Source organism: Alligator mississippiensis, chromosome 5, assembly GCF_030867095.1.
Source record: "Alligator mississippiensis isolate rAllMis1 chromosome 5, rAllMis1, whole genome shotgun sequence".
In the NCBI taxonomy this organism is placed as follows: domain Eukaryota; kingdom Metazoa; phylum Chordata; order Crocodylia; family Alligatoridae; genus Alligator; species Alligator mississippiensis.
The window spans coordinates 43,749,225-43,772,932 of record NC_081828.1 but is presented as its reverse complement, the minus strand read 5'-3'; the positions used below and the strand labels follow the sequence as shown (position 1 = coordinate 43,772,932).

General features: G+C 46.2%; 2 protein-coding genes across 3 annotated transcripts in view; both read right to left on the bottom strand.

The window, feature by feature from the left end:
- Positions 1 to 63: 63 nt before the first annotated feature.
- On the bottom strand, positions 64 to 15,931 carry LOC132250799 (uncharacterized). The gene is made up of 2 exons (XM_059728277.1): positions 2,709 to 15,931; positions 64 to 1,757 (listed from the first exon to the last, which is right to left on the bottom strand). Exon 1 carries the CDS (start codon positions 6,032 to 6,034, stop codon positions 5,108 to 5,110), a length of 927 nt encoding a protein of 308 aa, XP_059584260.1. The 5' UTR covers positions 6,035 to 15,931; the 3' UTR covers positions 64 to 1,757; positions 2,709 to 5,107.
- The window catches only part of FAM78B (family with sequence similarity 78 member B), a 31,756-nt gene continuing 8,111 nt past the window's right edge, over positions 64 to 23,708 (bottom strand). Inside the window, exons 2-4 of one of the 2 annotated variants that reach the window (XR_002089963.2) lie at positions 16,558 to 17,062; positions 16,122 to 16,275; positions 64 to 2,849 (exon numbers count right to left, since the gene is read on the bottom strand). Coding sequence is in view for 1 of the 2 variants with exons in the window: in XM_006276720.3 (XP_006276782.1) it covers positions 16,540 to 17,062 (523 nt within the window). In the remaining variant the exon portion in view is untranslated. Of the gene's footprint in view, positions 2,850 to 16,121; positions 16,276 to 16,536; positions 17,063 to 23,708 lie in introns of those variants that run through there. The other variant, XM_006276720.3, reaches the window with a different exon arrangement.

The window sequence follows — 23,708 nt, the reverse complement described above, 5'->3', positions numbered from 1 at the left end:
CCACCCCCACCCCCACCCCCACCCAATCAAGGAGAAAAAAAAAGCCACCACTTTTCTTTGCAATACATACTCAGTTTTTGTTTTAATCCCAGAGAAGTGAAATGCAACATTTGTTTGAGTTTTCAACAACATCCAAGGACAGAAGAATCAGAACCCCCTAGTTGTGAAAGTCATTTTTTAAGGCACTCTGCAAAACCAGCTTTCATCTCCTCTTCCTTCTGATCTTTCCTGTGCGGCAGCAGAAATACCCAGTTCTTCCCCCCACCCCTTTCCTTTTCTCTCCATAGTGACACCCACACACTCTTGCTTTTAACATCATCTCCAGAAATTGGCAACATCCAATACAGCGTGAGTCAAGGAAGAATAAAAAAAGAAGATCAGGCTGATAAACAAATAGGAGGACATGGAGAACAGGATGAGAATAGTCAGGGGAGGAAGGAAGTGATGTGTAGGGGGAGGGAATTTCAGCATGCTAGAAAAAGAAGAGGTCAAAGGAGGAGGAGGACGATATCAATTTATACTGGCATATCTACTCTTTTTTTTTTTTGTTCGTTTCTCCTCAAATGATGTTGTGAAGGAAATATGGGAGGTAGGTTACAAACTTACGACAACAAGCAATGTACAGGAATTAAACTTCTCTCTGTGCAAGTCTCTTGATGCAGCCCAAACAGGCCTTTTAAGAGGACCTCCCCCACAAAAAAAGAAAAGAAAAAAAAGCCCATTTAGAGTGGCTACAGGCGTTTGCTATGGCCTCCATTTTATAAACATAACATTAAATAAAATGCAAATAAATAAATAAATAAATACAATAAATAAGTACAATAAATAAATAAGTACATAAAACAGCTTGCACATACATGGGACAGTCTCCTTGAGTGGCTTTGATTGCCATTCTGGTTGCAGGAAGGCTCCCTGCGCCCCCAGTGAGTCCACTCCTAAAACAGTGTTACATTGGGTGTGACGCGTGCACGCACACACACAGGCATTACAGAACATGTGTGCACACACACATGCACATTGTTTATGAAAACTCCTCTAGGGTAACCATAGTATAACAGGGGTGTCAAACATACAGCCTGTGGACTAGATCCAGCCTGCAGACTCCATCATCTGGCCTCAGGGTTCTCATGGGATGGACAACACATCTCTGTGGGCCAGATATGGCCTATAGGACTCAATGCCACGAGCTGCCAGAGTCCTTGTGGTGGTGGCATTAATCCTTGCTGTTTCACCACAGCTTCAGAACTCAGGAGTTAACACTGTTTGCCTCCCTTACTCCCTAGTCCTTGCGTGCTGCCACAGTTGGGGTTTTTAGTCATCCCTGGTGACTAAAATCAGCAGCAGGGGAAAAGAAGGGGCAAGCAGCAGAGGCACACCAAAACAGTGAGGAGATTAATGCCACCACTATCACTCACAGGTTATCTGGCTGGCAGGACACTTTATGATCTGGATCTGGCCTATGAGGCCCAACGAGTTTGACACCCTTGGCATAAAGGGTGTGCGGCAGGCGGCAGGGTTTCAATGCACAGTTGCCACAGCACAGCTCTAAATGGTCTCAGGCAGGCATGTGGCTTTCAATGGCAATGGTTTTAAATTCTCACTCCAGGCTCAACATCAATTTGCCTAGACAGCAAGTAAGAACAGGCTCTCTTGTGAGGCTCATGGTGCTTCCTGCTTCTGGGCAGCTGGCACTGCTTCAAGAGCTGCTTTCAGGGTGGTAATTTCATGCTGCCAGTGGAACTCAGCGACAGGCACAGCTGTGAAAATGAAAAGCAGCAAAGGAAAAAAGTAGTCCAACGTGTGAGGCCCTAGTGAATGGTCCTGTACGTTGGCTGGACCCCAGAAATAGGAGAACGTAGGTAGGTGCACTTTTCCATGACCTGGATCCCCTGTCCCTCCCTGAGATACAAGATGCTGGCTACAGTAATGGGAACGGGGAAGGAAACCATAAGCATTTCAAATAGGAAACCTTCCAGCCTACTGTTTCCTATGGGATGGCATCACACCAGGACATTGCTTCTCTAGGGGCTTGATGACACACAATCTGACCTTGAGGTTCACCATAATACCAGAAAGCCTTGAGGGCACTGTATCTGGGCACGATGTCACTGCTCAAGGCAAGCATCAATCCCTTTGAAGTCAAGGCCAAGACTCCCACTTGACTTCAGCGGCATTGGATCAGGGCCAAAATAACTATGGCACCCAATTCCTGCTGATTTCAATATCTTCAATGCTAGAGGCCTGTCTACTCCTACTGTACAGAGCTCGGTTCCATTTTGAGTTGGCTTGTTTTTGGCTGTCAAGTAACTAAGCCCAGCTGAGATCCAAATGTGAACGCAGCTCTGAGGAATCAAAAGAAAATGAGCTTTTCCCCAAAGGCATTAAAAAAAACACAACCTGAAGTAAAAGGTAGAGTAGCACTAGCAGGCAGTAGAAAACATCCAGCAATGGAGAAACATGAAGCGTTCTACTGCAATCTCACTCTTATACATGTCCAGTAGGTTCTGATGAGACAAGCTATCAATTCTCCCTCTTCCACATGCATGCACACACAACAGCAACAACTTTGCTCTGCTTCTCTAAATGCTGCTCAGCTTAAGATGCTGTGAAAGTAGGATGATTTTCACCTTGAGGACAAAAGCTGGGGGAGGATTGCAATGGATTAGAGGAAATTTATCTGCTTAGGGCACATCCTATGAATTGTGTACCTGTCTGTTGTCATAGCTCTGGATACCTTCAGAGCTGAAGGGCCTCCCCTGCAACATGTTCTTGTTTGCTTCACATTTTATTGTAGAGAGCTTGAATTCAATGGTGCCATAGGAAATCCAAAGCTAGGGAGACAGAAACGCCTAGAGAAATATGCATGAATGTATCAATAAAATAGGTATTCATTGTGTTGATGCTTGGTACTTGCATAGTGCCTTCTATCTACAGAACTCAAAGTGCTTTAGAGATTAATTCAATCTCAAAAACTCCCCTGCTTTGGAGAACTAGCACCTTATTTCACATGAAAAATAAAGTTACCATATTTTCTTACTCCCCCCCCACCCAAAATAAGTATAAGCCTTCTTTTGGGAAGGCAGAATGGAGACAATTTTTTTTTCCAGGCAACTGAATTCTAGCCAATTGGAACAAGGGCAAGTCTATTCATCAGAAGCTAAAGGTTTAACCCCATAACAGCCACTGCCAAATGAGCAGCAGCTTCCGGCTGCTCAGCCAAAAGCTGCTGCCAATTTGGCACTGCTTGTGATACGGTTAAATCTCTACGTTTTGGCTGAACAGCAAACTCTGCATCTCCTCCATGCAGCTAGTGGGATGCAGCTCCTGGCAGTCATTCCAATGTCCCTATGCCTCCATTCCAGGACAGAAATCAGCTTCTTCACTTAAAACATGTACCCTAATATTAGAAAGCTATTCTTATGGGGAAAATGTACATGTTTTATACATGTAAATATGGTAAGAGAGTTGCCCAAGTGATGCAATGAATAAGCGGCAGAATTGGAAAGAGAACCTAGGTCTGTCTTTTCACCACTTAGCTATTCTCTAAAAGAGTTAGATGCCTACATGGGGAAGATATAATTATGCAGGAACATGACATAGCCTCTGACTTATTAAAAGGACATCATGAAGTGTGGTCATCACAGACCCTCCATCCTTAAAATACACCAGGGTCAGGTATGATTCCCCCACTCAGCCATGCATTATCGCTTCAGTTTCCTCACAAGTGGAATCTTGTAACTCTACTTCTCTGTGAAGTTTTTGTTCAGCCTAAAGCAAAGTAGCTCAGGACTTTCATGAACTTTTCAACACTCCCTCACAGGAAAGGCCCTATTTTCCACAGTTAGCATCAGGACAAAAGTTGTCATTTGCCATCATTCCCTTGAGGGAAAGCCTCCCTGGAACAGATCCTTCCTCACTAGCTCCATGAGCTATGAATTAACATGCTGGACGGAAGGTTATACAGCAGGTGAATTTCAGGGCCAACTTGCTACAGATATACACAGTCCCACGTTTGACCCTTTATGTACAAATTGACATTTAAAAAAGAAAAGTTTCCTTATTAACCTGTAAATGCCATTACAGCTTTCTTTCTAACTGGCAGTGACCACTGTAGTAGCTTCTTAAAAACTGAGTAGGTAGAGGGGAAAATTATTTTCATAAGGTATCCTACATTCACTCTATTTAGAGCTTCCAGCTCAATGCACTTGACGAGCATTTTAAGATCTTCAGTTTCACAGATTCATAGATGTTTGGGTCTGAAGTGACCTTAGCAGAGTCCAACCCCTTGCCCTAGGCAGGAAAGAATGCTGGGGTCAGACTAGTCCATCCAGGTGCATGTCCACCTCCTCTTAAAGACCCCCAGTGTAGGGGAGAGCCCCACCTCCCTTGGAAGCCCATTCCAGATTCTGGTAACCCTCACTGTAAAAAGGCTCTCCGTCAGTTTGCGACCATTGTTCCTAGTTACTCCAAGGGGTGCCCTGGTAAACAGAGAATCTCTTATTTCTTGCTGCCCCCCACCCCCCGATTTTATAGGCAGCCACAAGATCACCGCAGCCTTCTCTTACAGAGGCTGAAGAGATCCAGAGCCCTCAATCTCTCCTCCTAGGGCTTTACTTGCAGGCCCCTAACCATACAAGTGGCCTTCCTCTGAACCCTCTCAAGGTTGTCCACATCCCTCTTGAAGTGTTGTGCCCAAAACTGGACGCAGTACTCCAACTGCGGCCTGACCGGCCACATAAAGGGGAAGTATCACCTCCCTAGACCTGTTTGTCATGCGCCTGCTAATGCATGATGAAGTGCAGTTAGCTTTACTGATCACTTCGTCACATCGACAACTCATGTTCATCTTGGTGTCAACAATGATTCCAAGATCCCTTTCCACTGCTGTGCTGCTGAGGTCATCCCCCAGCCTGTAAATGTGCTGCACTTGTCCTTATTGAACTGCATCCTATTCTGTTCTGCCCACTTTTCCATCCTGTCCAGATCCACCTGGATTTGTTCCCTACCCTCTAGCATAGATTCATAGATTCATAGATGTTAGGGTCGGAAGGGACCTCAATAGATCATCAAGTCCGACCCCCTGCATAAGCAGGAAAGAGTGCTGGGTCTAGATGACCCCAGCTAGATACTCGTCTAACCTCCTCTTGAAGACCCCCAGGGTAGGGGAGAGCACCACCTCCCTTGGGAGCCCGTTCCAGACCTTGGCCACTCGAACTGTGAAGAAGTTCTTCCTAATGTCCAGTCTAAATCTGCTCTCTGCTAGCTTGTGGCCATTGTTTCTTGTAACCCCCGGGGGCGCCTTGGTGAATAAATCCTCACCAATTCCCTTCTGTGCCCCCGTGATGAATTTATAGGCAGCCACAAGGTCGCCTCTCAACCTTCTCTTGCGGAGGCTGAAAAGGTCCAGTTTCTCTAGTCTCTCCTCGTAGGGCTTGGTCTGCAGGCCCTTGACCATACGAGTTGCCCTTCTCTGGACCCTCTCCAGGTTACCCGCATCCTTCCTGAAGTGTGGCGCCCAGAATTGCACGCAGTACTCCAACTGCGGTCTGACCAGTGCCCTATAGAGGGGAAGTATCACCTCCCTGGACCTATTCGTCATGCATCTGCTGATGCACGATAAAGTGCCATTGGCTTTTCTGATGGCTTCGTCACACTGCCGGCTCATGTTCATCTTGGAGTCCACTAGGACTCCAAGGTCCCTTTCCACTTCCGTGCCACCCAGCAGGTCATTCCCTAGGCTGTAGGTGTGCTGGACATTTTTCCTCCTTAGGTGCAGCACTTTGCATTTCTCCTTGTTGAACTGCATCCTGTTGTTTTCTGCCCACTTGTGCAACCTATCCAGGTCTGCCTGCAGCTGTTCCCTGCCCTCCGGCGTGTCCACTTCTCCCCATACCTTTGTTAACTTTACCCCATAATTTGGTATCATCTGCAAATTTGGAGAGAGTGCTCTCCACACCCTCATCCAAGTCACTGATGAAGATATTGAACAGCACAGGTCCAAAGACCGAGCTTCACGGGACTCCGCTGCCCACATCTTCCCAGGTCAATACTGACCCATCCACCACCACTCTCTGGGTGTGACCCCCTAAGGCAATTTGCCACCCACCTGACCATGTAATCATCTACATCACAGCTGCTCAGTTTATCTGTGCAAATAGGATAAGATACCTTATCAAAGGCCTTCTTAAAATTTAAGTAGATGACCTCTACCTCAATTCCTATGTCTAAGCATTTTGTGACCTGGTCATAAAATGAAACAAGTTTAGTCAGGCAGAATCTACCTGCTACGAATCCATGCTGGCTGCCCTTCAGCACTGTTTTTCCCACTGGACTCCCACAAATGTGATCCTTAATAATTTTTTCAAAGGTTTTCCTGAGGATAGAGGGGAGACTAACTAGTCTACAGTTACCCGTCTGGTCTTCCTCCCCTTCTTGAAAATAGGGACCATATTGGCCCTTTTCCAGTCCTCTGGGACCTGACATGAGCACCAAGAGTGCTCAAATAGCCATGCCAGTGGCTCTGCTATGACACTGGCCAATTCCTTCAGTACCCTTGGATGAAGCTCATCCAGGCCTGCTGACTTAAACACATCCAGTCCCTCCAATTGTCCCTTCACTAAGTCAGCAGTAACACAAAAAGGGCTGGTCTTCCTTTTTGTGCCTGTCTATGATCCAAGTGGGAGATTTGTCCTGATCCATGTTCAGGAATACAGAGGCAAAAAACTCACTGAAGAGCAAAGTTGAAAACAAAACTCACAGAAAACAAAGTAGCCAGGAAAAGTGAATATTTGGTATTAAGGGTCTCATTAATTAGTATCTGGTATACACACATGTCCATTTTCTACTCTACTCACTACTGTTGGACTCCACTTTAATTCTGCATAAACCTTCCTACTTCATATATATAAAAAGGAAGCAGCTGGTGTGATATAGTAAAGAAATACACTAGCCAACATGCTCTACATGCCCTGGTGTTAAGTTTATCTTTGGTTACAAGCAAACAATGCCTGTTGGCCCTCTGATCTTAGGGTGGGGTGCATGTTGCTCACATATGCCCATGCAGACAGTTATAATCGACCATTCCAATTTTGGAAAGTCCCAAGGTAGGAACCAGAGGAGGTGGGGCAGGTGAGGGCTAAGGTTGGTTTGCAGACTGGGTTGGCAGTCATTGGACTAGAACAGAAAGGGTTGATGAGGAGCAGGAGATGCTACTGCAGGACTGAGAAGATGGGAAACCTCCCCTGCACCTGGGTAGAGCCAGCTAGGTTCTGATTTTCATGAGCAATGGAAATCAGTCAAGAAACAGAACCTACCTCTTGAGTCACTGCCCTCTAGAGTTTGGGAGACCTGAGCAAAATCAATATGTAAGGGAGGCATGAGGAGCAAAACTTGCCGAGCCAGATTCCCCAGTTGGTGTAAATATCAATGAATACCACTGAAGTCAGGCGAGCTATGCTGGTTTACACTGGGAAGAGTCTGGCCTGAAATGTGGATACAGCTGCAGCTTGTGTAGCAGCTCCTGATTCATGCCTCTCCACCAACAGCAGATCAAATAATCCCATGTCCTTATGGAAAAGTTCCTGGGAAATGATTCAAATCAAATCTTTTAATCAAGAATGGGAAAACATCCAGCCTTTAAGAGGGGTGAATGGGGACAAAAGTGTAAGGCAGAAGAATGAGAAAACATTAACACCCTGCATGCAGATCCTGTGGCACCAGCACAGGCTCCAGCATCTGCTCCAATGACTCGGTACAATGCGCTGAGATGATGGACCAGAAGGACATCCCCCAGATTCCCTCCCACCTTGCAGGAAAAATAATTCCAGAGGTGAGACCCCACACCCTAGGTTACTCAAGGTACCAAGACTTTGCCTCTTGAACCTAGTGTTATTCTAGGAGATGAAAAAGCCAGACACACTGTACTTGGATTCTTTTTCTATCCCAGATCCTACTGTCCAACTGCAGCCATTCCATTTGGAACTCGCCATCCTCCCATTAAACAAACACCTCAAGTGAAGATAAAACTAAGCCCAAAAATAAGTAAGAGAATGTTACTAAATAAGCAAAACTCTATCAGAGCTTTCTTCCCTATATCCTGAATCTCTAAGAGACTGGTATGATCTTTACCCTCTTTCAGTACTTTCCCAGGCTTCTGTAGGAAAAAGCTTAGTCCAGGACTGAACACCATTCAAGTATTAAAGAATAAAACTTTGACTCTGCTGGAGTCATTTGGCAAAACCCCAATGGAGCTTAATGGGGCTTGGAATTCACCCTCGTTTTGGTATGGCAAACAAAGCTTACAAACATCCTAAAACACAGCTGCAGAATAGGTTATCTGGCCATGATCATCCTCTGCAGCTGCAAGCCTAAGCAACACCAACTGACTCAGAAAAGCAGCTGAAGGCATAGATGTGTAGCTGATGGAAATCCTGAGTCAGATACTGCCTCCCTCAAGTAGAGGATGCATAGGATTTATGCAAACACCTTTCCTCACCAAGACTAATCCTCAAGAGAGCTAGAAATTGGGCACAAACCATTAACCATGCAGGGCTTTTCCAAAGCTAGCTCACAGCACCAGATATGGTCTACCAAGCAATACTCCAAAACAAGCCATAAGAGTGGCATCTGACTATCTGAAAAATCAAAAGCCAATAGCAAACTTAGCCAGTAGAAAACAAATATTCCTATTGCACAGGCCAGAATTTTCACAAAGGCTCAGTACCTACAGAAGGACCTAGATATTCAACAGCATCCTGCATTTGAGCAGCTATTCTTGGGAACAATGGAAAATCCCCACCATCATGCACACACAACCAACAGAAAACCATGCACTTCTGGTTGAGGAGCTTTTTTGACAACCTGGCTTTGAAGAGGCAGATTTCCTGCTGAGGAAACAGCCACCAGACCACAGGGGAACTATGGAAAGCAATGCCCAGTCAGTGAAACTAACGTTTCCTACTGCTAGCTTTTTATCTCAGAGAGCTCGATTAACTAGATGTTTTTGGCTGCCCCCAGGGCTTTAACTTTCTCTTGCAGCTCTGAGGGCACACACCGTCACATCTTTTGTGCACCAAGCACAAGCTTAACTTCTGAAATGTTTCTAAACTGACTTTGTTCTGGTTTAATGAGACTGCGCAGCCCCTAGCCAGATCAGAATGACTGCCTGGAATTATTTCTGCTCTCTTATGTGCTTTGCAAGGTCATTCCCAAAAGCAGCAGTATTAAACTGTTTGCCCAGCCTCACAGCTATCACAGCATTTCCCTCCATGATATCTGCACAGGACTGATTCCAGACCTCACAGGTATGAAACTCCCATCACACAGAATATCTTTTATTTGAGCGCCACTCCTAGAACACTAACTTCATCAGTGGTTGTCTCTCTCATGTGTTTTACTGGTACTAAGATTGGTGGCTGATACTAGGGAATTATCCCCAAAATGGGGACAAACATTCTTCCCAAACTGTCTGCCCCCTCTCCCAAACCTCCAGAGCCAAAAGGCAGAGCATGGACTTTAAAATGACTGGACAGGGAACCCAGGTTGAGGAGCATCACAAAGCCCATAGGCTTCAGACCTTGCACTATGGGGAGACACGAGGGTCAGAGCCAGCACCTCAATTTAAAGCCTCCCTTGACTTAAATTCACTCAAATCATTTACACCAGTTCAGAACCTGGGCCAGTATCTTTAACATGCTTTAGAACAGGGCTGCTCAACTGGCATCCCTTAGGGCTTGTCAAAGCATCTGCTAAAGCCACTGTGCTGGCATGGATCAGGAACCCACAGGGTAAACTCTGTCACTGTTCATTCCTGCACCCTACTGTCTGCCGGCAAATGTGGGGTCTTCAGTCACCATTGGTGACTGAAATCAGTGACAAGAGAAAAGGGGGGAGCGGGGTGAGGGGAAAATGTCCACCTTGGTTCCACAGTCATGCCAATGCAGCAGTTACAGCAGATGCATTGACAAGCCACTGTCTGCCACTAGAGGTGGGTCATCTGGCTCATGAGAGGCCCCATGATCCGAATCTGGCCACCCGAGGCCAAACGTATTGGACAGCCCTGCTTTCAAAGAATCCTACTGCTTGAAGTCCACGTTCTCTGCTGAAGAGATTACAAGGGGCAGTGAAACACAAATGTGAAAAGTTCTGAAGTGGACTCCATGTTGCTGTCGAAATGGCTATTTATCAAACATTGAGGGTCTTTTTTCTTTTTACCAAAATGACTGAAAACTTTTGAAAGATTTCCAAAACCTGCATTTTCAATGACAGAGCCATTTCAAAAACCATTCTGGTGAAATTTCAGTCTAAAAGAAAATCACAGAAAATACCACCAAGAGGAAAAACTAATCACCTTAGCAGTTTTTCTGTAAGAGTTTCATCAAAGAAGCCCATTCCCTACTCCCAAAAAATCTCCCTATCCTACAAAAAACTTCAAGCAGCTCTTTTTGATGACTACATCTGGATTTGACATCCAAACAAGCAGGCTGATTTTCTGACACACTGAACCCCAGCAATATGCACTATTGTCAGACCCTCCACGAACTAGGCCACTGTATCCGAAAACACTGGGCATGGTTTCAATATTCAATGTTTCCTGTATAAAAAATAAGAAATGTATAATTAAATGCTACAGAAAATAATAAATCAAGAAGCAAAAGCAAGGGGACTGGAAGGAAGTCTGAGAACTACATGTAACAAGTGTGGGGGTAGGAAGAGAAGGGGGTCTGGAACTCCTCTGCTTCTGGATGTAACAAACACTCTGCCCCATGGAAAGCACAAGAGAGCTGAAGATTTGGGGAAAATTCTGCACATGCTCAGTTCTGAAACCTCCTGCCTCTTAGAGCAGTGTTTCTCAACCCATGGGTCGTGACCCAAAAGTAGGTTGCGAGAATATATGAAAGGGTCACAAACAAACTTTAAAAATAGACCCATCAACTTAAAAAATGGATGGGAAAAACACAGGAAACTATGGCTTTTCCCTTGCAGGCTGGCAAAGTTCCAACCTGCAAGGGGCTGCTTGGAGACCCCCATGTCCCACACTCCCCACCCCTGCCCCAAACTCTGGGGAGCTGGGGCCTAGGGGCAACAGGTAGGGAGTGAGAGGCACTGGGTCAGGACTGGTCACTGATGTTTACAAATGGGTCCTGGTACAAAAAATGTTGAGAACCACTGTCTTAGTGAGTCTAGGGCAGATTACAATCAACTGTGTGGGAAGGGGGCAGACTTGGCCTTTTGTGGTACCCTCTGGAAGCCTAGCAGTGCAGTCCATATATAGGCATTAGCCAAACGCTGGGGGCCACGATACCCTCTGAGAATGGAAAAGTTACTTGGGCTCTGGCTGCGCGAGATGCAGGACACAGGAGCTGTAACTGCGAGACTGCAGGGCAAGCTGCTGACTGCATACATTGAGGCTGACTTGGACAGGATTAATTCCTGCAGAAGACAGCAGTACTCTTTCCACTCCTCCACAGAGAGAGATTGTATCCAAGAGGCTCCTATAACGGCAACAAAGTCCAGGGTGGGGGACCTTGTCCAGACAGCCCTTTAGCAAGGGTGGAGGAAAAACCATGCCAAGAGGTTTCAGGGCGTACACACTTAATCTTTGGAAGGATGAGGCCTGCCAGTCTCTTTCCTTCAGCAGCTAAAAAAATTCTATCCTGGCCAGGAGAACCCAACTCCTTATTTCTAGTGATTTTTGCTCCAAAGACCCAGGCATGACCTTGCCGTCATCAGGCTGGAATAGCCCCTGCTGAACCAAAAGAGAGGACCTTTACCTGCAGAGAGGCAGGGCTCCAGAGCATGGCTGACACCCAAACACACCCTTGGGGGCTCTGTGTAACCCCGATTTTGCCAGAGCCCGAGGCAGGGGCAGTTTCTCCATGGCAAGATACAGCAAAACAGCAGCACTGTACTAAGGAAGAGAACAAGATGCCTCCATGTAGGCCAGGGATGTCAAACTCATCTAGCCTTGCAAGCCTAGACACTGGGCAGGTCTGTGAGCGGATCAGGAAGGACTTCCTGTGCAGCACCCCCGGCACTGGGTCTAGCGCACATGCAGTGTGTAGTACACACCAGCCCTGGGGCTCACTGTGCACATGTGCCCCAGACCCAGCACTGCAAGCAGTACAGAGGATCAGTCCAGGGCAACACATGCAGGAAGCCCATGCCCCAGACCCAGCACATGCTGCATGCAGCACATAGGGCTTAAATGATGCCCTGCCAGATTGGCCCGCTGTGCTGGCTCTGGCACAGCCCATTCCCATTGTGGACAGACCCAGTGTTGTATGCAGTATGAGCAGCACTGGGTTCAGCCTGTGTGCACATGCAGCATATGGGGTCAAGGCCAACATATGCGTCAATCCGTTTTTGCTGAATGAACCTAATCATTTGCACTGCTTCCCCCTTGAGGAACAACTGCCCCTAAAGGCTGTCCAGCAACCAGAAGTTTAAGATATACTATCATAATTAATCCTTTCTGGGAATGGGGCTGGGCAAGAAAAGAGAAATTCTCTCAGAGGAAGGAGGAAAAGAAGGAAATGCCATAAGCTATAATCCACAGCATTTCTCTCCCCTCTCATTATGACATATCATCATCTCCACAGCCACCAGGGATGTTACTGAACCCAGGTACTGAAGAAATTGCAAGCGGTAAAGAAAAAGACAGAAAGATTCAGTAATCTCCCAAACAGCCTCAACAGTGAGAAAACTGCAAGGCAGTTCCCAAAGAGAACATCTCCCAAACAGATCCAGTTACGCACCAATGGCTGACTAGAAGCACCATTTCACTCACAGACACACAAGTCCAAGCATTCTTCATAAAAGCTACCATCCTGTTGCTACAGAATGGGAAAACCACTGAGGAATTTTCACAAACAACCATCCCCTTTCCCTAGAAGGGGGTGAAAATATTTCCTTCAGCCCCCATTGATGGTCTCCAGCCCCTACTACCCAGGCTTCACAGCAGGCAGCAGGGTCTGGAAGCATTAAGTGTGCAGATCTTTAGTTAACCCTGTTCTATGAAAGGCTGGGAACGAGGTTTTCCACATGAACAGCCATTTGTGTTGGGAACAAAAAAAAACCCCAACCCAACAGAGCAAGGCTCCCAGATTCTTGCAACCAATTTATGTCTGCAATAAAAGTGTCCAAATCCTGGAGTATTTCAAGCTTTTTTGGATACCAAACAAACATAATCAGTATCTGGTTCACCTCAAGCTGGGTATGCCAACATTGCTCACAATTTGGCTCTTGACTGAGAATTACTTTGCATCTAACAAAGACGGGTGTGAGAGGGAGGGGAAAGGCTGGAAAATTAGTGCATCTTAAAAGTAAAGGACACCTAGATTTCCCTTAGATTTCACTCAAAGAATGGGAAGAACTATGGCAGCTCCTACATTCACAACTACTTGAAACACCAAGATGCATGCAACATGTCCCAATTCTTTTTTTTTTTTTTTTAATAAATTATTTTTTTGGAAGAGGAAGGTAGTTCCTCACAATCTGGAGTTTGAGAAAATTTGCAATGAGATTTATTTTGCCCTTCTGAAAGAAGGGGGGAAAATGCTGCTGAGCAGTAATGAGAATGGGTCAGGGCTGAAGAAATCTCACTCAAGTCCCTCCTTAAATCAAAAGTCCCCATTTAGTGCTAAGGTGAAGCAAAACATCTGAGAGGAAGGACTATAAACTGGAAACACCCAGCATTAAGCAGAAGGTCACTTAGGGTGCATGAAACAGTTGGAGGAACAGCCATGCAGCAAAATGCCAGTGGTCAAACATTGCCTTTTATAACCCGTCATTCACAAAAACAAGTGCATCTCCCTGAATGAGGTGTTAGTGATATTGTCTATTATATATTTTGTTGTTCCTGTACAGGTTGTGAGAGATGTCTTTGCTTCTAACTTGCTTTGCCTTGTTAATTTATCAGTTAGCAATTGAAGCACCTCTTCTTGTTTTGTTCAAGGATTGGGAAGGGGACTAGGACTTTGGTTTGTTTCATATCACTTCCCCTTTTACCTTCTTCTGTTGGCACATGACTTTCATTTCAAGTTACTTGCGACTTTTTCTGTTGTAGGTGGGAAAAGTTAACTGGATGAGCATTGCAGCCTGGTGAATTCCAGCTACAGCTACATACAAATTCTGTAAAAGAATTGTTGCATGGCCACAGAGGTGGGAGTAGCCACTGCTGGCAAGAGGTAAATTAAAATCTAATACTGGGAATAGAGATTTCCCAATGATGCAAGCATGTTGGTACTTGTGCTCTGTGTTGGGAGCTGTATAAATAGACAAGAAGGGCATGTGTGCCCAAAAGCTTCCAAGTAAAGAATTTTTTTTTGCAACTATCTAGTTGGCCTAATAAAGGATATCACCTCTACCAAGAGTTCCGATTGCTTTTGCCTTCAGACCAGCATGGCTACAACCTGTATCCCAGGTTACAGTACTGCATTTCTGCTAGGCATTCTGCATTTTCTCTGATACCAGCTGAGTGTTCCTCTCTTCAGAAGGGAATGCTCTCCAGTGATCCCTTTTAGTTTCAGTTACTCTTAGGAAGTACGTGTTGGACCAGAAGTCCTGATGTCACAGAGACCTGATAATGGAATTGAAATGTTTTCTTCTGAGGGCCAGAAACTGGCCCTGTTATAGCCTCCCCCTGCCTAGCAACCAGCACAAAGCAGCCACAGAGTCAGTCAACCGTGCCTCATGAAATCACCCTGCATGGCCACTTCTATGTAATCTCTGCCTCTTGTCTCTGTACAGGAATTTAGGCCCAGAGAGAGGGGCAAGCTTTCATTCTGTTGTATTTTGCCTAGCACAGCTCATGAGAACTAGCCCTTAATATTCAGGCAGGCCAGCTGAATAGCTACTGTATTAAGTAGCCCATAAAAAACATGCTGGTGCTTTTAGTTCAGTTCCTGTGAGGGCAGGTATTTATCATGACAGAGACCACCACTCAAGTAGGAAGGCAGTCTTCATAGAGAGGCCAGAACCAATAAATTGTGGAAACCAGCTTATTCTGGACTATTGAGCTGCTGGATGAGCAGAGAGCTGAGAAAGGATAAGGACCTTGTGGAGCAGCTAAATCAGTTCTCCTTACAGTGTACAGCTGAGATCGCCACCCTAGTGCTATGCTAATCATGGATTGCTGTAAAGATGCTGTGCCACCAGTGGCTATAGGTCTAGGTGAGGAGGTGGTAGAGCAAATTGACCATTGAAGTTGCAGTTGGTCAACACAACTAGAGGATATTGATTCCCACCCTCCTGATGGGATTTATGAATGAAACCACAAAGCTGGTAACAAATGTATGTAATCTGTTGTGTGCTAGAGATCTAGAGCAGAGCTGTCCAAATTTTAAGCACCCAGGGGCCACATGCCCCTAAGGCTGCATCAGTAGGGGCAGCAGCAAAGTTAGACACTGGTCTCTGGGCCACACACCACTTGGGCAACCCACCACTGCACCTATGTAGATGCCCCCACCAAAACTGCTCTGTGCATACATACCCCCCGAGGGGGAGCTTAAAGACTGCAGCTTCTGTTACAGCCAGAGCAACAGGGGAGCAACGGCTGGGCAGAAGCCCAAGCATCATAACTTGCCACAGGCAGTCAGATGGACAGTTCTGATCTACAGGGTAGTGAATTCAACATTTTACAGAAGCAGGACACTGGCTGCCATGCTTCCCCTTCTTTACCTGTGGCAGGTTAGGGTGCTAGCTCTACGTTGTATCAGGGTTGACAGTAATTTTATGTAGAGTTTAGATTATGGTTGCATGGGATAGTTTGGATAGGGATGCTCCTGCCACAGGCAGAAGGTTGGATTAGATGACCTCTGGAGGTCCCTTCCAGCCCTGCTTCTCTATGACTCTATGACTAGTTTACACTGTACTTCAGTTCAGCACCTGGGACAGTTCCCCATCTCTTACTGTGGCTAAGAGGAACACATGGCGTGGGTTGTTATTCTTCCCCTCCCATCCCCACCCTTGTAAACATTCTTTTAGTTCCAATGAGCCTGGTGATCACTGATTATCAATCAAAAATGCATAGGTATAAACACTGTGGAAATACACCCTCCCCACCCCCCACCCTTACCCTCCTGTCAGCTCATACAGTCGGATTGTATTAGAAAACCACAAACCATTGGTAGGCATGGTCTCCATTTCTACATCTAAATTGGTTGGGAAGCAGCATTTGCCACAGGCACTGTTTGATCATATTCTTGCTCCTTGCATTTTACTGCAAGAGAATATGAATTGTTCTGGTAAGAAAGCTTCTTTTCCAGCCAAAATACCCTAGAAGAACAAAAAGAGATAGGTACTTCATTGCAAGTCCACCAGCTCAGTGAGTCCTCTTCTGTGACACAGCACTGGCCATAACAGGTAACACTTTCACTCTGAATACAGAGAAGCCCTATTTCCATTCACAACTGCAAAGGCAGATGAACCCAAGAGGTCTGCTTTGGCTCAGAATTCCAGTTCATTTGCACCGTACTGACAGCACTGTAGTTTTCAAATGCACACACCCACACTTTCCCCCCTCCCCCCCCCAGTAACCTTCTACTTTGGAGGTATTACGACAATAGGCTGGCCTCTCTTGGGTCGCCACATGAGGACTTGGGCATCGTTGGCATTGGGTTTCACTAGTGCATTTGGCGGGATGGGTTCCATTCTGCTCAGGATCCTGGGCTGCTCCTGCTGAGTCCTGCCCACAAGCCGGGCTCGCTGCCCCAGGAGTTGCATGGGATCAACCTCAATGTCCACTCGCATCCTCCATTTTATAGTCTGCAGGATGATTTTTTCCTTGGTGGTGGTGTTCATTGCCACTAGCCACGTGGTAAAGCTCTGGTCCCTCTTAATTCTGGTCAGCAGTGGCACATTGCTGTCACTCACCGGGACAGCCCACGTCACGCTGGGGTAAAAATTGTCATTCATACTGACCGAAAATCTGGAGATCTTGTTAGTGGGCCCAACCAAGGTCACTGTTTCTGTGGTGTTCCCATACCAGGGGTAACTCACCCCATCTGAGTCACTGATGGCTTTTACTCTCCCTTCTCGCAAGTCAGGAAGTTCCCAGCTTGACCTGGCAAAAAACAAAAACATTACAGGGGAACTGCTGGAGAGTTCCTGTATCTATGGGGGAATTATGGTAAGCAAGACTCTGCTAATATTCATAAGAGGAAATGTTTGGCGGGAGTGGGGCAGGGAAAGAAGAACACAGATAAGAGGATAACAATTTAGTCCTTCAAAGCCTGTTGAATAAATCATTGCTGTATCATCAAAATTGCTTAAGTACACTCCAGATAACACAGGGCAAGCTGGACAATCTAGTCACATCACAGCTTGCTCCTGCTGGAGTCCCCTCAAAGGATTCCACTTGACTTCCAAACTAACAACCACCGTTGAAGAGTACTCCGGTGAGGCAGGGATGCTCCCTGTTTTACTGAGGGGAATACCAAAGCAGGAGAGCAGGCCAGGCTGAGTTTCTCCAGACCTGCCAGGGCAATTTAGTTGCACTGCATATTCTCATGCTAATGGCAGCTGCAGTGGGGCAATGCCCCAGTCAGCTTTGCAAAGCTCAACCTAAGGAACTTGACCAATGTCCCAAGCCAAGTCAATGGCAAAGCTGTTTTCTAGCAGTTTTGTACTTTACCCACATGACCATCCCCTCACCTCCCACCCCACCACCACCTTCCCAATGCACTCATCTGAGTGCAAACAGCAGAATGCTTGTCAGGCTCGGGAATCATTTGGCCACCTGCAGGGAGCAATCAAGTGCATCCTCCCAGATGAAGTTTCATTTTAAATCCTGGTTTCTTCGCTGATTCAGTCATTACTAAGGGAGGCCTTTGCTTTGCCAGCACAACTGTAAGTTAATTAGACTGCAGTCTAAATGGCTCTGGCAAATTTCACTTCTGAGTCAGTCAGGTCACACTCTCCTTAATCGGCTACTGTGCCAGGGAAAAACAGCCCTTTTCTACCTGTCAGTTGCAACAAAGCTATTAAATTAACAGCACAGTCAGGGAAATAGCTCCCAGAGTTCTGTGGCTGCGCCTGGTATTTTTTCCTTTAACTACTGCACACTAATAGGCATAAAAACTAAATCCCTGTAAAAAGGAATATTCCAGCGGAGGTCTTTAGGTGGTATATCCCGAGGGAGATGGGGGTTTACCTTTTTTTGAGGACCCAAAAGAGCTCTTTGTTTTTGTAAAAAGACCCACTAAAGACAGCTGAAAACTGGACTCCCCCCCTCCCCACTCTGAAACCGTTGGCTCATTAAAATTCAGTTATTTAAAATGCTCCTACATGCTGCACTGGGCAGTAAAACACACACATTCATAAGTCATTTTATTATTGCCCTGTCTTGGGGCAGAGAAGCACATTGGCAATCTGAGTCTTCACCTGAAAAGGTTAACAGCATCACTGCAGAGTACCAAGGGAGGGGGAAGGGTCAGAAGAGGGGTATCTCTTATCAAATCAGCTTGTGCATCCAACAGCCTCCAAGGTCCCCAAACTGCCTACTACTGTTCCCCCTAACAAGTGCATCTGAGTTAAGTTCTCTTGAGAAATGACAAAAATCTGAACTCTCTGACATTCCCAAGCACTCACAGATCAGTGCAAAAAATAATCTGACCAGCTAATTGAGTGCAAGGATCTGGGTGAAGTGTTCACTCCCCAAGACAGGAGCAGGCAGACAATAACTTCACAAATGCAAAAGCTGCTTTTCCCTTTACATGGGACTTAACAACAACTGAACTCTACCCTAAGCTTGAGCCATTTAATATCTGACCATCAAAGCCTGCAGGGTACACCACACAGGAAAATTTTACAGCAGTGGTTGAGCCAGAATTCAACAACCAAGTAGTTTTAAATCACACTTCTCCCCTGATAGTTCTGCCAAAAACAACTAAAGAAACAAACACTGTGAAAACCCCCAAATTATGCTGTTCTCCAACTCTTTCCCATGGCACCCTTAGAAGGCTCCAGCCCCTATAGAACTTTCACTTCCACCCACTCAAATGGCAGAGCTTTTAAGGCCCAGAAAGGACTGTTTTGATCCTCTAGTCTGACCACACAGAGCACAGAATGCTATCTAGTGAGCCCCACAGCAAGCAGCACACTAGCAGGCCCAAGAACTTGGGTATCAACTAAAGCAGTATTTTTAGGAAGGCATCCTACTTCCATTTCAAATCAACCAGTGATGACTAATTTACCACTTCCCTTGATAATTTGTTCCAGTAGTTAATTACTCTCAGTGTTATACAGTTGTCTTTTATTTGCAATTTCAATTTCTCTCACATCAACTTTCAGATATTGCATCTTGTTAGAAACTGCTCTGCTAAATTCAAGGGCACCCAAAGATTAAATACCTTCTCCTTGTGCAGGTGCTTAGCAATTCTACTCAAGCAACCTTTTCACCTTCTGTTTGATAAGTTAAATAGATGGGGCACCTCCAGTCTCACTGCAAGGCACGCTTTTGCATTCCCAAATTGCTCAAGTGGCTTTTCTTGAACCCTCTCTGTTTTTTTTAGCATCTTTTAAAAAGAGCAAGTGCCAGAACTGTGTTCCAGTCATAGTCTCCCCAGTGCTACCTCCACAAATAGAGAGGTAGCTAGCCATGTTTGTCTGAAGTCAGGCAGAAGGAAAGGTAGGGATGCACCTTATATGCTAACTGAATCAGAGATGCTCTTTCCTAAGCAAGAACAAGAGCTCACTTGATCAGATGCTTCACAAGTTTAAAAAACTCCTTCTACCCCTACTCAGTCTTCCCCTGTTTATATATCCAAGCAGGGAATATATACCGTGTATACAATCTGTACCTATTATGACTCTTAGCCACAGCACTGCACTGGAAGATCATGGCCAGCTGGATATTTGCCATGACCCAAGTCCTATTCTGGTTCACTGCTATCCATCCTGTGACTGTGAACTATATCCTTAGCTCCTAGCTGCCTGATATTTGGCTGTATTCAAATGCACATTTGATTGTGCTTGGGGCACCAAGCAATCCAGATCACTCAGCATCAGCAACCTGTTGTCATTTGCTTTTAACATGCAAACAGTCTCTGTGTCACCTGCAAATTCTGAAAGCAGTGGTTCTACATCTTCTTCCAGATCATTTATAAAAATACTGATTATACTGGGCTCAGAAGCTGCAGAGAACTGCCCCACTTATTGATAAATCTCAGGGACTGTATTTCACCATCAGCCAGTTTATCTTCCCAACATGCTTATCCTCTTCCACCACCCTTCCCGCCCTGACCATCCCAAAGACCCACAGATTCTCTTGTGGTCTCCCTGTGAGAAACCAACATACCTTTGCTTGCTGTTTGTTTTTATAGCTTTGGCTATTTGATCTTCAAAGTCCCTCAGCTTCCTGACTTCCCCCATACTTTCTACCTGCCATGCACTATTCTCCTTTCCATCAGCTCCATTTTGCAACCCATTGTGCTTCATGCTGTCGTTCACACTGTACCTTCACTTTCTTAAATGCCTCTAGTTGCTCCAAGACAGACCAAGGCAATTGCCTGAAGATTTTTTCCTCCCTGCTTAGCACCCTTTTCTAATTGTGGTCCACCATGCTGCCCAAAATGGGTCACTTTCCAGATGGGTAACAGATTCAGAAGCTATGCAGCTGAGGGCACTAGTCTGCAGGATGAGACATCTCCAGCCATGAGCTGAGTGCCAAGCTACCCGGCTGCCTGCAGCCACAATCCATCACTAGTCCTGCCAGTCATTTCTTATCTCTTCATTCCCAGAGAAACTCCCATCCTGTGCCCAGAAACGTGGCTGTGAAGGAAGCATCTGCTGTCTAGAGGATCTGGGCCTCATCTGCTACAGCAGCTGGAACAAAAGAGGGCAAATGCAGGAAGAGAACAGAGGCAGACAAGGCTCTTCGGGTAAACAGATGCTTTAAGGCAGTTTTAACTGTAACCAAGGAGAAAGTTCCCAACCCCTGCCTCTGCCACAGACTTCCTATGCCAGAGCTGTCCAGCTTTGGACATGAGTTGCATGTGGCATCTGAAGGCAACTCCTCAGGGCATGCACTATGTGAGCTACATGCTGGAGACAGGGAAGCAGTCGCCCTGGGAACCCTCCCAGCATGTGGTCCTCCCACTGCACAGGCTGCAACAATGGCATGCAGCCTCTTCACTGCCCACCGCACAGGCTACACAGGCACCCCCAAGTCTTCCCCCACCATGCGGCAGTGGAAAAGGCAGTGACCGGGGCCTGTGGGCAGCATGCTAACTGCTCATGGGCCACCAGATGGGCAGTCCTGTCCTACACAGTGCTGGGTAAATCAACCTGCAGAAAGCCTTCTCTATAGGACAGCTGTGCTGGCATAGCTAAGCTGGCTAACTGTGTGAAGAGATCATGCCCCATCCCTGACACAGCTTTGCCAGCAGAAAACTGCTCCTTCCAGCAGCACTTCTGCCACTTGGAGACCTTGGTGTAACTGGCTGCAGGGATGTGACCATGACGGGGAACTGCTGCTGGAGTTAAGTCAGCAGCAACCCTATAAAGCAGATGACATATTGGACTGAAGCATGTCAAGGGCAATCACAACCTGATCTAAAACGTTCCTCAGTGCTCAACTTCGGCCAGATTTTCAGAAGCTCCAAGTGCAGCCAAACACAATTAGATTTACTGAGGCAGATCTCTGGTTGATGCAAAGTGTCCTAATACTGCTGAGCTATCACAGTTTATGCCAGCTAAAGACCAGCCCCTGTGAAAGTTGCAGGTTGTCAGCACTTGAAAGACATCAGGTCTTAGGGATCTAGGTTGGGCCCTCAGGTTAATGGATGCTCCTGAGGATGTTGACCACCCTCTCAGTTCTATTTGTAAAAAGGAGATGATGCTCCATCTCCACAAAGCCCCTGTGAGACAGCAAATCCATTAATGACAGGGAGGCTGCAGGACTGCGATGATGAGCACCACAGAAAAGCCCACAAGGAAATTAATAATTCTGTCTTCAGAGCTGGGTTTGGCTGATGTGCAGTAAATAAGGCCTGCAGCCACATACTGAATAATGAGGATCAAAAGAAATATTGAGCAGCTGCCTTGGTCCCTGAGCCCCATCCATCCTGTGCAGTGAATTAGCTGAGGGTCTCATGGGGGGAGAAACACAGCACATGATTGTCTCATTAGAGACAGGATCATCTAATGCATACGTACTAGAAGGCAAAGTAAGGTGACCCAGGCAGTTTTGATTCTGGCTCTCGCTAATTCTCAAGTGTCTGACTAAAAAACCTCAAACAGTTCTTCTAACCTAGGGCCAAGGGGGTCGTTTCAGAATGGAATCATATTCCAGCCAAACAGCTGGAAAGACACCCCGTGTCTACCAACCCAACCAGGCTGGATTCAGAGCAAGCAAACTAGGATGACAAAGCCTGGATAACCACGAGGTTGACACTAAATCATGTATTTCTGCTGGGGCCTGTAAAGGCAAACTAGAATGACATAGAATGACAAAAAAATACAGCGGTAGGGATTCGCCTGCAAAGCTTGTTCTACAATGTGGATCAGTCCCTCCTACCAGATTGTTAGGAAGTATGAAATCTCCCAAACACTCCTGAACAGTTTTGCCTCACTGGTGCAATGGAAGGGGCATCCCTTTCTAATCTATGGTATGGCATCATACCAATAGGAATTCCTAGGTCTCAATGCTGGAAGCTATAAAGGAGAACGGCACAGGACAGATTAGTCTGGATATACCCTGCTTTAACACTCTCCCTCTTAGCATTCATTCTCTGCCACTGTGAAAGACTTCTGCTACTGTATATTGAGCTAGATGGACCTGTGGTCTGACCCAGTATGGCGTCTTTTATGTTCTTATACCATTCCAGACCACCCCCAAGGAAACAGTCTTGTGAGAAAAACAGGCTTTGTAATTCATAGGCAGACATCGGAAAAAGAGCAGCTGGTAATGACATGGGTACAAAAAAGGACAAATCTAGCTGCACACAGCACTGGCTGACCCACAGTCTCTCTCCTCTCATACGTACAATCAGAGGCAGATCTCAAGACAAGACCTTGTCAAGGGTGAATTGTGGGTACAATTTCCTCCGTGGGGCTGCCATATGTTCTGCTCCAAAGAAGCATCTAAGCCAGGTTTCAGCGGGAGGGGAGGCACCTGGCACTTCTACAGTCCATTTACGAGGCTCCTTGGGTTGCATTTGTGACAACTGCTGGGAAGGGGGAATGATTCCTCCCATGGCCTGTTCAGGGAGGAGAAGGAAGGGCAGTCAGTGGGCCGATCTGGATGAGGACAGGGGTATTGGGTATCCTCATTACATCATTCCAAATCCAAAATCTCTCTTTCTTCTTGCAAAGAATATCAGTCACTGACTGCCTTACCTGGTGCCTCACACTACCCACTGTTATTCTGGTCTAGCCATGTAGCACACTGAGTATTGCATTACCAGCGAGCAGAGCACAAGGTCCTATAGAAACCTTCATACCCTGTAACCCTGCTGCATTCTTGTGACCGCAGCGGACAGAACTGTACCTTTTCCTAGGTTGGATGTGATGGCCATAGGCCCTGCTATTCATCAGGGCTACTCTAATGACCAGTCACTTCCATCCGGCAACCTTCCTGCTCAGTGTCTGCCCCCAACACACACACTATGAGCTGTCATACGCAGAAATAGTCAAGGGCCAGAACTGGTCACCAAGGGTCACTGCTGCAGCTGTATTACTTTTCAAAGGGCTGAATAGTAGGATCTGAA